Here is a 13277-nt window from a genome sequence, read left to right on the forward strand (position 1 = left end):
GTGCTATTCAAGTCACTGTTGTTTTTGTTCAATATTCAGTGTCTTTTTGATACATATATCCTTACAAACCAGTTTGAACAGATTCCTATTCTTTTGATCAGTTTGATCTCCATATAAGTATACTGTGGTTTTGCTGATGAACAGAGATTTAAATTATCTCTGAAACTATCCATAGTCAGATCCAATGTGCAGTATAGTTCCCTGACAGTGTTTGGAACTGAACTGAAAGGGCTAGTTTTGCCAGCTCCAACTTGGACCCAGGCTAGCGTAATAATGGAGTGATCTCCAATATTAGTCACTCAATTTTATTTTAATTGCCAACATTAATAAGGTGGCTTGATTAGCATTTTCTTTGGATTGAGATAGTGAAATGGAAGGATTGGTGGATGATGCTGATTGTAAACAATAGAATTCTTAAGAACTAAAAGCAACAACCTAGGAGGTACTTGTTTGAAAAGTAAAACATTTCTATAAACCATACTATTGAACATATGAAAAGAGCAGCAAGAAAAATACACGTAAACTATACAAGAATTCTTCAGATGAATGGCACAATTAAATGTGAATTAAAAAAATGTTTGAAACTGATGCACAAGTGTTAAGGTCTAGTGAAATTCAGATAGTTTCCAGTTTACCCAGGCCAAAACAGAATAAAGCAAGTGTAATTACCTCACCGTACAATAACTTCACAGCACAATTGGTTACATTAAAGTACAAAATCTCCAATGCATATTTGAAGGGTAACATATTCCAATGTACCTGTCTCATAATCTGATCCAGTCATTCCTCAGTTTGATGGTAATTATTTCACTCAAAAATCCCTGAGACAATAGATTATTTCTCAAGTGCAATGTGAAACTTTTGCTCCTGAAATTGAACTGATATGAGTGCAGAGTCTTAGTGTCCAATGAGGTGACATTCAAAGCAAAGGACATTAAATCTGTTCAAATATGCCTATTCTTTTGAAATCCAGACATTTTTCACATAGGTAATGGAGAAATATTTAGGGCTTCGTCACTAAAAATTGACAGCTTAAAATTGTGACTATTTAAAGACTCAAATTATGATTAAAACAAACTATTTTTCATAAAACAATGTATTTCAAGGTGTCTAGCGATTGGAATTGGTTTCATACTGGGATGTTGAGTAATGCGGTGTCATTTTATGGTAAATTAGACAGCTTTTTGATAATCTTCCGACATTTTCTTCATAACATTCGGCAACTTAATGGACAGTCTTGGATTTCACAGTTTATATTATAGTAGCAAAAGTGAATCTCTACCTTCCATTCATTGACAGTATTCATTTGACTTAAAGTTAGCTCAACTATACAGGAACATAAGAGAAGGGTTTTCTACTGGTTTTGTGAAAAGAAAATGGAGCAAGATACCAGAGGTTACTAAACAAAATACAAAAGGAGCTTTTGGTATAGGAGGATAACACGTTACCATGGAGAGAAGATTCATTAGCTAACAAGAATCGGAATAAATCATTATTTTCCGGTTGGCAAGATGCAACGAGTGGAATGCCACAGGCAGAGTATTCAACAATTTACAAATCAATATCAACAACTTGGATGAAGGGACTGAATGACTTGCTGATGACAAAAGTAGAAAAGGAAGTTGTGAAGAGGACATCAGGAATTTAGAAGGCAAGAGAGAAAAGGTTAATAAGTGAGGAAAGATTTGATCAAGTAACGTGTGGGAAATATGAACTTGCACACTTTGGCAAGAATAGAAAAAAAAACAGTACATTTAAATCTGAAGATACTGTAGAACTGAGGTGCAAAGGAATCTAGACATCCCAGTAGATGAATCATAAAATGTGAGCATGCAGATGCAGCAAGTGATTTGGAAGGCAAATGTAATGTTGGCATTTATTTTAGAGAATAGAATATAAAAGTAGGATGTTGTACAGGGCAATGAAAACAACTAGGAGGAATGCATACGATTTTGTTGCCTTATTTAAGAAATAACAGATGCACATGAAGCAGTGCGCAGAAAGTCCATTTTGCTAATTCCCGTGAAGTGGGAATCTTGGACAGGTTTTGCTTCTATCCAGTGGAGCTCAAGAATGAGAAAAGTGATTTTATTGAAACAAACGAGATCCTGATGAGACTTCACATTGTAGATTCTGAAAGAATAATTCCCCATCTGAGAAGCCAGAACTCAGGGAGAATTTAAAACTAAGTGAAATCTCATTTAATACAGAGGAGAATTTGTTTGAGGGATCAGAGACCAGGATTCCTCTTTCCAGCGATTAGTGGAATTGGGTGACTGAATATTTTAAGGCAGATGTAGATTGATTTCCTAGTTAAAATCAAGGATACAAGGGTACTGAACATCGGCAAGAAAGTGAAGTTGAGGTCATCATCATCAGATCAACCATGACCTTATCAAAGAGTAGAGAGTTATCTAGAAGGGCCAAGTGACCAACACTTGCTGCTAATTTGTATGTTCACATGTACATGTTAAAAAAAGGTATAACAGAGTGAATTGCCCAACCAGCCAGTTATGTCCAAGTTATCCAATCTCTTTTCTGGAAAGAATGCAATGACTTTCATTATTAGCATACATTTCTGTATCTACATAGTTAACCACGTAAATTAGAAATACAGAGTACACAAGACGACATGCAAAATGCATCAGAAAAAAAGTTTATTTAATGGTCAAGAAACTGGAGGTCAACATCCTAAACTTTGATACAACCTGTGTATTTCTGGAGTTTGCCAATATTATGGCAAGAAGCTGAAGGATTTGCAGATGAGCAAGAGGAAATGAGTGAAACAGGAAGACTCTTTGGAAATTATTCTAGGTGTTTAGAAGGATTGGATGAAGGTTGGAAAAATGGCTGCACCAGAGCAAAGGGTCACAAGGCTTAGCAACACCTGCTGAGGGTAGGAGGTAGTCCTCTGGCTTCATAACATTCTGCTGGCAATCTTGGAATTTGGTAAGACTGCAGTGCAAACAAAGTTTGTCAATAGTGTGAACACAGAAAAATGAGTTAAGTATTCCATGAGATCTAGGGTTAGGGATGGCCCAGCAGCATTATCACCAGACTGTTACTCCAGAGACCCAGGTAATGTTCTGGGGATCCAGGTTCGAATCTTACCATGGCAGATGGTGGAATCTGAATTCAATAGAAATCTGGAATTAAGAGTCTAATGATGACTATGAATCCATTGTCAATTGTTGGAGGTTCACAAATGTCCTTTAGAGAAGGCAAATGCCATTCTTACCTGGTTTGCACTGCCTGTGATGCCAGACCCACAACAGTGTGGCTGACTCTTAACTACCCTCTAGAATGGGCAATAAATGCTGATCTAGCCAGTGAACCCCTCATCCCATGAATGATTAAAAGAAAAGATCTAGGAACCGTGTAGGGGCATGGAGAGCAATTAAAAAAAATTGGATGTTTCCAAACATCACTAAGAATGGGGTACCTGAGTGTGGGATCACTGACAACTTTCATTTTAAAAAGAAACACAATTTAGAACAAGCTATTCTTAATCAGAAACACTTCCTCAGAAATAATTCCCAATTTCATGTTTTATACAGTTTCTATCGAGTGCTGCAGAATGAAAGTGGGAAAGCGAGGTGCTCGGCTTCAGTGAAGGAATTTGTTTTACAAATTGTATTCCCTTTAACAGAACTGCATAAGCTTAATCAACTTAAGAACAAACCAGGACAATTGGATACCAAGCAAAGAAACAATGTGAACTAAACAGAAAATACATTCATATTTCACATTGGTTTCAAAGAAACCACTTCAGTTTTCCATTTTACTGGGAGGTCCAGAGATTCAAATGCAAAAAAATTGCACTTAATAAAGTCCAGATTTTCTTTTTCAAAGACTGCGCCTCAAGCTGAAAACTAGAGGATACTAAAAACAAATGAAAGAATTCCACATGTAATTATAACAATGTTATTGTGAAGAAATATTTAATATGGGGTAATTAAATATTACTTTGGGCATTTTAAAGGATTTAGCTGCCAAGGGGAAAACAAAGACGACAAAAGGCAGTTAGTGTGCAACATGATTCATTCCTTTTATTTATAGATTCTCCTAATTGGTCATTTAGACCTGATTATTTTCAGCGCTTAAATGGTTTCTCAATGGTGATTTTTTTTAAAAGCAATTCTCTCATTTGTTATTGATGCAGACCTCCTCTATCACTTCTAATTGTTTGCTGCTTTGCTTTGAGCTGTGGGCAGAATAGCACAATAGAGAAACTGAAGAAAAACAAACTGTGCACTATATGCAAGTCATCATGTTGCATCAATTAACCTACCATGAAATTACACAAGGAGTCATGGAATAAATTTGACCTTCAAAACATGCAGAGTCAGTCAGAGATTAGTTGGACAACGACAAGCATATGAATTTCAAAGAAAATGATATGAAGGTTGCAGCACAAGGAAGAGCATCTTGAGCTTTGAAGGATCTGGTGGAGCAGTGATAGTGCCCCTAATTCTGGTTCTGTTCTGGACATGTGCAATTACATCTCTTAACAGGTTGATAAAAAGGTAAGATTGCCTGAATTTTGAGGTCACTACTAATTGTCCTGGATTTTTAAACTCTTATACATTTTGCTTGTTCTATACAAGTGCAAAAAATATCTTCCATTATAATAAGAACAAAACAACTGCACATGCTGGAGATCTGAAACAAATAAAAATAGCAATTGCTGGGGAAAGTCAACAGATCTAGCAGTAGTTGTGAAGGAAAAAACAATTAATATTTTAGTCCTTCTTCAGACCTGAAGCAACTAGAAAATGGTGGTATGCGAGACAGATTGGGAAGGGATGAGGGGGTCAGGGCTAGAAGAAATTGTAGACAGACAAATGGATTGTTGATAGTCAACTAGGGAAGAAACCAAACAGATAGTAATGGGGACTATGAGTATTTAAAAAAAAAATCAAATCAGTTAGGTGCACTGAAAGCAACCCATTGCATGATGGTACCTGGGGTAGTAGGAATAGGCAACAGACAAGAGAATGTTCATGCTCTAAAATTGTTAAACTCAAATGTTGAATCCCAAGGGCTGTAAAGTGCCTAAGCAGAGGTTTAGGTGTTGTTCTTCCAGCTGCTCAGAAATGCAAGAGAACATGCAAATGTTAGAGTTATGCCATCAAGTACCCCAAGTCCTCATGTACAAACACAGACGTAACGAAAAAAAAACTGGTAAAGAACTTGGGCTGAATCTAGCAAAGAGACAGGACATCAGGTAATTGGAGTGTAAAAATTAATTAAAAATTGACACAGTAAGTCAAGGGGACAGACATATACTCTAGTGAAAGGTTAAAAAAGCTTGATATCACAATATTCTTTATTCAGCATGACTAGCATACACAACATGTCTAACTAGTGTTGTAAATTTTGATAATACACCAAAGAACACAGGACCTTCATAAATGAATGAATTTAGTTGGGCCAAATAGTTTTCCTTTATGACTTTATTAAGAATAATAATTTACACTTTGATGTACCTTGAAAGTAATTAAATAATTTGCTGCATTATTTTTCCACTCAAGTTCAAAGGTACACAGAAGGATATTAGCAATTTCAAGTCATCTGTGACAAAAAAGTTGATAGAATCTTAAATAGATGTTTGTATTACTTGCTGTTAAGAACATGATCAAGGACAGGTAATCAAATATCGTGGAATGCAGTAGTTTGTGCTACTACGGATGAGTCATTACACGAAGGAAAGCAAGGCACTGTAATACCTGCCAAAGTTGAACAAATTCTAGTGATGAATGATCAGACAAATGAGGAACTAGTCATTCCCAAACTTGGAGTCCTGTGGATTCTGAAGTTAAAAAGGGGAAAGCATTGGCAGGTGGGAATGTGGCAAGGGACAGCAGAGGTAACCTGTAGTGTTGATTTTATGGCAACGGAAGAGGTGAGGGACTAATTGGAGTAGTTCAGCAGTTGAAGTGGCGTTTTGAAAGGGTGGAGGAGCAGAAGAGGATCAGTGACTCTGGGGATGTAGGGATGAGCAAGCAAGGAGTGCGAATATATGAGAAACCAATTGAATGCACTTTTTTGCTTTCCCCTACAGGTAGTTTTTCTCTTGCATCAGGAACAAATCTCTAAGCAGGAACATATGATCACAACTTTTCCATTGTTCATATTTAAGAGTTCAGGAAGTGCACAGGAACAGCTCAAGGCTATAATCAATTTCTCTTCTTTCTTTAAGGCAAAGGTGTGAGGAGATTTTAAGAGCTATGGCTGGTCTTAATTTACCAAGTTTGATCAACAACTTGGCACATGGGAACCAAAGGTCATGTAACACACTGCTGTGTGTTACTTGGTTCTGGGTTTTATCAATTCATAAAAGTAACTGATATGCATATTTGTATTTTACACTCCACTTTGTCGTCACACAGCAAAATCAATATTAAACAGAACAGAATAATCTGAAAACTTCCACAAGTCACAGATACACTTGACTTGTGGAATTCAGTAACACACATGATATATTCCCTAGCTTAGCAATTGGGGAATGTAAAAATTCAAATCTTGTGTCATATTTGTTAATTCTTCCTTTGTACAGCTTTTGAAATAGGAGAAAACAGATGGCAGCTGTTTCAATAAGATACCCAGAAAGTCACTGACAAAGCATTTTAGAATTAGCTGATTATGAGAGTGGGTGTGTTTGTGTCCACAAAGACGCACCACAACAAAAGTCTACTGAAAGCATCCAATGTATTTTACCCAAAATCACAGAATTTTTACTATAAAAAAGGAGGCCATTTGACCCATTCATGATTGTACTAGCTCCTGAAAGAACTGCCGAGCTCGTTCCAATCTCCACTCTTCTCTCTGTTGCCCTCTAAATCCACCACTTTCAAATATATATACACAGGTCTCTTGAGACCTCCTATGGCATCTACCTCCACTCTCCAAAGTAGTGAATTGCAAATCCTAATGACTGATCAAAGAAATTTCTCCTCATCTCACTCCTAGCTCTCTTGCTAACATCTTGAAATTGACCACTGGTTATTCACATACCAAAATGAGTGGAAACAGAACATTCTTTACCCTGTCAAAATTGTTCATAATTTTGAGCACCTCAATAAAGGTCATCTCTCTAATCTTTTCTGCTCCAAGGAGAAGCCGCCCCATTTCTCTAAAAATTTTCCTTGTATCTAAAATCCCTTATTACTGGCATCATTCCAGTACATCACCTTTCCATTCTGTCTACGGCTTTAATATCCTTTTCTTAAATAAGATGCCCAGAACTAAACAATACTCCCAATGAGATAGCAAAAACTGCAGATGCTGGAGTCAGAGAGAACTCAGTGTGAAGCTGGAGGAACACAGCAGGCCAGGCAGCACAGGAGCAAAAAAGTTGACATTTTGGGTTGGGATCCTTCTTGTCTACGGATCCTCAAATACATGCTCTCAGCAATGCATCGGCACTACAATCAGCCTTTCCCCACATCAGAGCCTCCCTCTCCCAGATCTGCAATTTCTGAAGGGTCGTGACCCGAAATATCAACTTTCCTGTTCCTCTGATGCTGCCTGGCCTGCTGTGTTCCTCCAGCTCCACCCTGTGTTGTCACAATACTTCCAATGTTGCCTGACCAATAATTTGTAGGGGCGTGGCCTCGCAGCCTAGCTTTTATACCCTATACCATATTTATAAACCCAAGGATCCTACAAGACATCTTAACAACTGTTTCAATTTACCTGACCACCTTCAGAGAATCACGCACATGAACCCCATGGTCCCTCTGCTCCTGTACTCCCCTCAAATTTGTACCGTTCAGCTTGTATTGTCTCCATGTTTTTCTTAAACCAAAACGCATTATCCCACATTTCACTGCATTGAAATTCAGCTGTCAGGGGTCTGACAAGTTGGTCAAATAGGCCAAGTCAGAGGTCATTCCACATCATCGCCACAATTTCCTTTTCTCCCTAGCTTAGTATCATCTGCAAATTTACAGATTTTAACCCTCAACACAAATTTCCAAACTCCACTTAAAAATCCTGTAAACTTTGGCTCCAGCACATTTCCAAACAGTGAGATTTGATGGATTTTCCTATTCATTAAACTATTAACCAATGAATGCCTCTAAAATATTAGGTAGATGTTCAAAAATGGTTTCCATCAGATGGAAAATTATTTATAAACCTGCTGTGTCTGTAACATTAACACCATATGAATGGTTTGTTAGTAACAGCACATATATACACAACTTAGTCTGTGCTACGTTAAAAACCGTATACTTCAGCTGGAATTTCGACTGTTTGCTCAGATTCCAGGACCATCTGGAAGTGATGTTTGAAAGGGTTTCTACTTAAAACAAACTGTTGAATCAGTTGAATATAAGGAGGCTTAGAGTGTTAAAGTATGTACTCTAGGGTGAATCTCGAGTTTCTGACTTCCGTTTGTTTACATGGGATTTTATTCGTTTACTCTGCAGTTCACAATAGTGCACAAGCATTCATCAAAGCTCCATTTATAGAGAGTTTGGTCTCTCACCCCATGTCCACATACACACAGTGACTTTGACATGGTGGTCAGAAAGCCTATTTACATCTTAATGGAACTTTTACAAAAACAACTCGCATCAACAGAGGACTCCACACATCTTTACAAAGCAGTGAATAAAATGCAGGGGAAAGAAATCTCCCTTTAGCTCCATTCTTTTAAATGAAGCAAAAGCTTAGCAAGCCTTTGAAAAAACCCATTTGAGCAGAGTGCAAACACCAGTGGTTCAGCAAAGTTACAATCACACTCACACACACACACAAACAGGAACGAAAGTGTTGAGCAGAGGCAGGAGGGGAGGGTATCGTGTTGATGATGCAATGAAGCTTTCTGCAAAAAAGTAAAGAATTGAAGGTTTTGATAGTGAAGTGGTGGCGGCATGCATTAAAATCATGGTGGCAATGCTGAACAGGCAGAAGTCAAACGTGGATAACAACTGAAGAAGTGTGTTCCAATCATGAAAGCTGTCAAAGATGTTTGGGATTCAGCAACACGTGCAAGCTCCAGATCAGATTTGGTAGGAGATCAGGTGTTTGATAAATTAAGAGCAGAAATTGAGCCACCGAGCTGCTCAGTGGTTAGCACTGCTGCCTCAGAGCCAGGGACTCAGGTTTGATTCCACTCGGGTAACTGTGTGGACTTTGCATGTTCTCCGTGTTGGACAGAGTTTCCGCCAGGTGCTCTGGTTTCCTCCCACAGTCCAAAAGGTGAGTAAGTTAGGTGGGTTGGCCATGCTAAATTCCCCATAGTGTTCAGGGATTTGCAGGTTAGCCATGGCAAATGCAGAGTTACAGGGATTGGGGTAGAGGGATGGGTCTGGGTGGGATGACATTCAGAGGGTCGGTGTGGAATTGTTGGACCGAATGGCCTGTTTCCATACTGTAGGGATTCCATTCAATTCTAAGAGCCAAATACAAGTAAAACAGGAGCCAACAGGATATCTTCAATTCATCCGCCCTGCACTGAAAAAGCGAAAGGGAGCGTGAGTGACAGCGATACATGGAGGGGGGAGGGAGGGAGGGAGGAAGTAGGTTTAAAAAAAAAGGTCATCTTGGGAGAATGAATAACTGCTAAATCAGAACCATTAGTACCTGACAATGGGTTGGTTATGATAGTAGCCCATGTAATGAGGTTGTGGTAAGGACACGGAAGGTGGCGCTCAGGACCTAAAAGTTATTGAAGTCAATATTGAACTTGTCGAAGCGGTGTGCTACAAAGGATCAGTGCTGGGTCCATTGCTTTTTGTCATTTATGTAAATAATTCTGATGTGAATGTAGGAGGTATGGTTAGTAAATTTGCAGATGACACCAAAATTGGTGGTGTAGCAGACAAAGAAGATTTTCTCAGAGTAAAACAGGACATTGATCGGATGGGCAAAATGGATCAAGGTGTGGCAGGTGGAGTTTAATTCACATAAATGTGAGGTGCTGCATTTTGGTAAGGCAAAACAGGCAGGCCTTATGCATGTAATAGTAGGGTCCTGCTGAGCGTTGCCAAACAAAAACCTTGGAGTGGAGGTTCACAGTTCTTTGAAAGTGGAGGCACAGGTAGACAGGGTACTGAAGGCAGCGTTTGGTATGCTTGCCTTTATTGGGCAGTGCATTAAGTATAGGAGTTGGGAGGTCATGGTGCGGCTGTACAGGACATTGGTTAGGCCACTTTTGGAATATTGCATGTAATTCTGGTCTCCCTACAACATGGGAGATGTTGTTAAACTTGAAAGACTTCCAAAAAGATTTACAAGGATATTGCCAGGGTTGGAGGGTTTGAGCTATATAAAAAAAAAAAAAAAAAAAGAGGCTGAATAGGCTGGGGTTTTTTCCCCTGCAGCGTCAGAGACTGAAGGGTGACCTTATAAACCTTTAAGATCATGAGGGGCATGAATAGCTTGAATAGCCAATGTCTTTTCCCTGGGGTAGGGGAGTCCAAAACTAGATTGCATAGATTTAAGGTGAGGGGGAAAAGATTTAAAAAGGGACTTAAGGGGCAACTTTTTCCACAGAGGGTGGTGTGTATATGGAATGAGCTGCCAGAGGAAGTGGTGGAGGCTGGTGCAATTACAACATTTAAAAAAGGCATCTGAAGGAGTATACGAATATGAAGGGTTTAAAGAGGGATATGGGCCAAACGGGACTAGATTAATTTAGGATATCTGGTCAGCATGGACAAGTTGGAACAAAAAAAAAAAAAAAAAGGGTCTATTTCTCTGCTGTACATCTCTATGACAGAGTCATGAAAACTTTAAATGTCTCCAAGCGGAAAGTGAGATGCTGTTCTTTCAGCTTGCACTGGCTTCGCAGAAGCCCTGCTGCAATACCATGACAGAAAATGTTGGCCAAGGAACAAGTGGCAAGTGTCAGGAAGCTCGGGGTCATTTTTGCAGACAGAAACGAAGGTGCTCTGCAAAGTGGTCACCCAGTCCACATTCAGTCTCCTCAATGTAGAGGCCACATTTTGAGCAGCAAATACAGGTTGAGTGAAGTGTAGGTAAATCACTGCTTCACGTGAAGGGGTGTCTGGGGCCTTGGATCGCAAGGAGTGAAGAAGTAAATGGGACCCCAGCCGATGAAGGTGAACTCTGTTTAAGTCCTTTTTTTTCTTTTGTACCTGAAAATGGTGCCCAATTGCGGTGACAGAACACTTTTCCCTGTATCGCCCTAGATATATGTAATAATAAATCAATCAATCAATCATTCATTCACCCTCAACTTTTTTGGGATGTTATTTTTGAACTCCTTTGGTGATCACAGAACCAAAATGTGTGTTTAACTCATTTGCAACACTTTTCCCCCCCATTATAACTTCTCCAGTTTCTGACTGCAAGAGACCTGAATTGTGACTAAAAATAGTACAAAAATCATCAATTTAAAAGATGAGGAAAAGATTTGTTTAATTCAATTGTTTACTGATGATCCTAAGCAAACATGATCTACGATGCCATAGGAATTCCAAAGATTGAGACATTTGTATTGATAATATTTAAAAAAAAAACTTGCAAATTATTGCCTCACCAAGACTTCATGGCAATGCTGACTAAAGACTTCAAACAATTCCAAATCTAAACTATTGCAACAAATCTCATACTCCATATTCAAACTCAAAATTATTAAGTTATCAAATTATGCCAGAATCAGTTGATTCCAGTTTAGTGTCTTAAATCTACAGAATCCACAGAAGGTTAACACTTTATCAAAGAAAATACACTTTGCAGCTTAGTACAGTAGTGGGGTACTTTGTTACAATTAAGTGAAAACAGACTTTGGTATTAATTTTTTAAATTATGCTATTATAACTCCACGAACTTCAGTTGAAGCTTCTAAAAATAGGTCAGACCAGTTTGATTGCAATAAATTCCTGTGTACCAAGAGATACCATAGACTTTATACACGCACAGCAAAACTTTAATAATGGTAAGCTAGATAACAGAATTCCAGTGACATAATAAAGATGCTTTTGCTAATATTCTGATGCCTCTTTCATGGCCTGAGTAGAAGACTTTAAAGACTGCAGTACATCTGGATGTGTACAGGTTGCATCTTCTGCAAACAAAAACATTTGGTACCATTTGCTTACCTTAAATCAGATAGTTCATAGAATACATTTCTGGCCTCATCCTTAATATATACAGCTACATTTTGAGATTCCAACATCTTCATTGTGAGCTGCTTAGGGAAGGCACGTACAAAGAGTGCATGAACTGTATCCATAGTTGTAATTTCATTTGGCATTGCAAACTGTGTCACTTCATCTCCATACTGAAGATACAACACACCTAAAAACAAAAAAGGAATAAATCATGTAAATTTTGAGTCACAACTAGGTACATTTTAATCCTGGAATTCCAGTACTGTTACAAGTAATTAGCAGTAAAAATAAATATTCCGCACACTGACAGTTCAGTCATGGAGCTCGAAACATTAAACTGCACAAAGAAAAAAAATTCTAAATTCCAACTTTTAACTTTATTTTTTCTCAGCTACAGTTTAAGCTCAATATTTGGCTTTAATATCCTTCGCTAAAGTGAGGGAAGAGAAGTGAAGAATCCTGCTTTCAGTAGCTGTCCAATTAGCATGCGGATATGGTGGTGACAAGGGAACTGTCCTTATCTAAAATGCTACATGCATTCACGGAGATCTGGCAGGTGGCAACTGTCTCACCCTAGAAATCACAAACGCAAGTCTGGCTCAGATACATGCTGTAAATCCAAAGACTATTTTAATTTCCTTCCCTGATGACTTTTACATAAAAAACCCTTGAGTGAAACAGAAGATGCTGGAAATACTCAGCAAGTCCAGCAGCATCTGTGAAAAGGGAAATTGAGTTAACATTTCAGGTTGAATGCAGTATGAAGCACAGAAATGAAAATATAAATTCGTGAGCTCAACTGAAATTGTCTATTCTGATAAATTGGGCAGACATCAGGTAGTTCAGTCAGGCTGCTCTGACATGCAGTCTCTTGTTTGAGATGCAACTGTCTTATTAACTATTGCTTACAAAGTATGCCTAAGAGTTGGTGTAAAGTACATTAATCAATGACAAGAGCCTCTTCTGCAGAGATGCATACATGATCCACCCTCCTCCAAACATCGACAACCGAACAGCCCCTTATACTGAAACATAGGAAGGACGATTGGTGGCAGCCAACTACAAACGATCAGCGATTTAAAAATCACAGAATTCCGACAGTGTGGAAGCAGGCCATTCAATCCTCCAAACAGTATCCCACCCACACCCACCCTAGTCCTGTAACCCTGCAATACCCCTGGCGAATCT

At 38.6% G+C, this 13277-nt stretch overlaps 1 protein-coding gene across 5 annotated transcripts in view; it reads right to left on the reverse strand.

The window, feature by feature from the left end:
* Positions 1-12274, reverse strand: part of LOC109935264 (sickle tail protein) — a 150029-nt gene extending 137755 nt beyond the window's left edge. For all 5 annotated transcript variants that reach the window (XM_048612093.1, XM_048612099.1, XM_048612085.1 and 2 more), the window contains exon 1: positions 12078-12274. In XM_048612093.1, coding sequence (XP_048468050.1) covers positions 12078-12232 — 155 coding nt within the window. In that variant the 5' untranslated portion in view covers positions 12233-12274. The remainder of the gene's footprint in view (positions 1-12077) is intronic.
* Between the last annotated feature and the right edge of the window lie 1003 nt (positions 12275-13277).

The sequence above is a fragment of the Rhincodon typus genome, chromosome 2, assembly GCF_021869965.1.
Source record: "Rhincodon typus isolate 14 chromosome 2, sRhiTyp1.1, whole genome shotgun sequence".
Classification (NCBI taxonomy): domain Eukaryota; kingdom Metazoa; phylum Chordata; class Chondrichthyes; order Orectolobiformes; family Rhincodontidae; genus Rhincodon; species Rhincodon typus.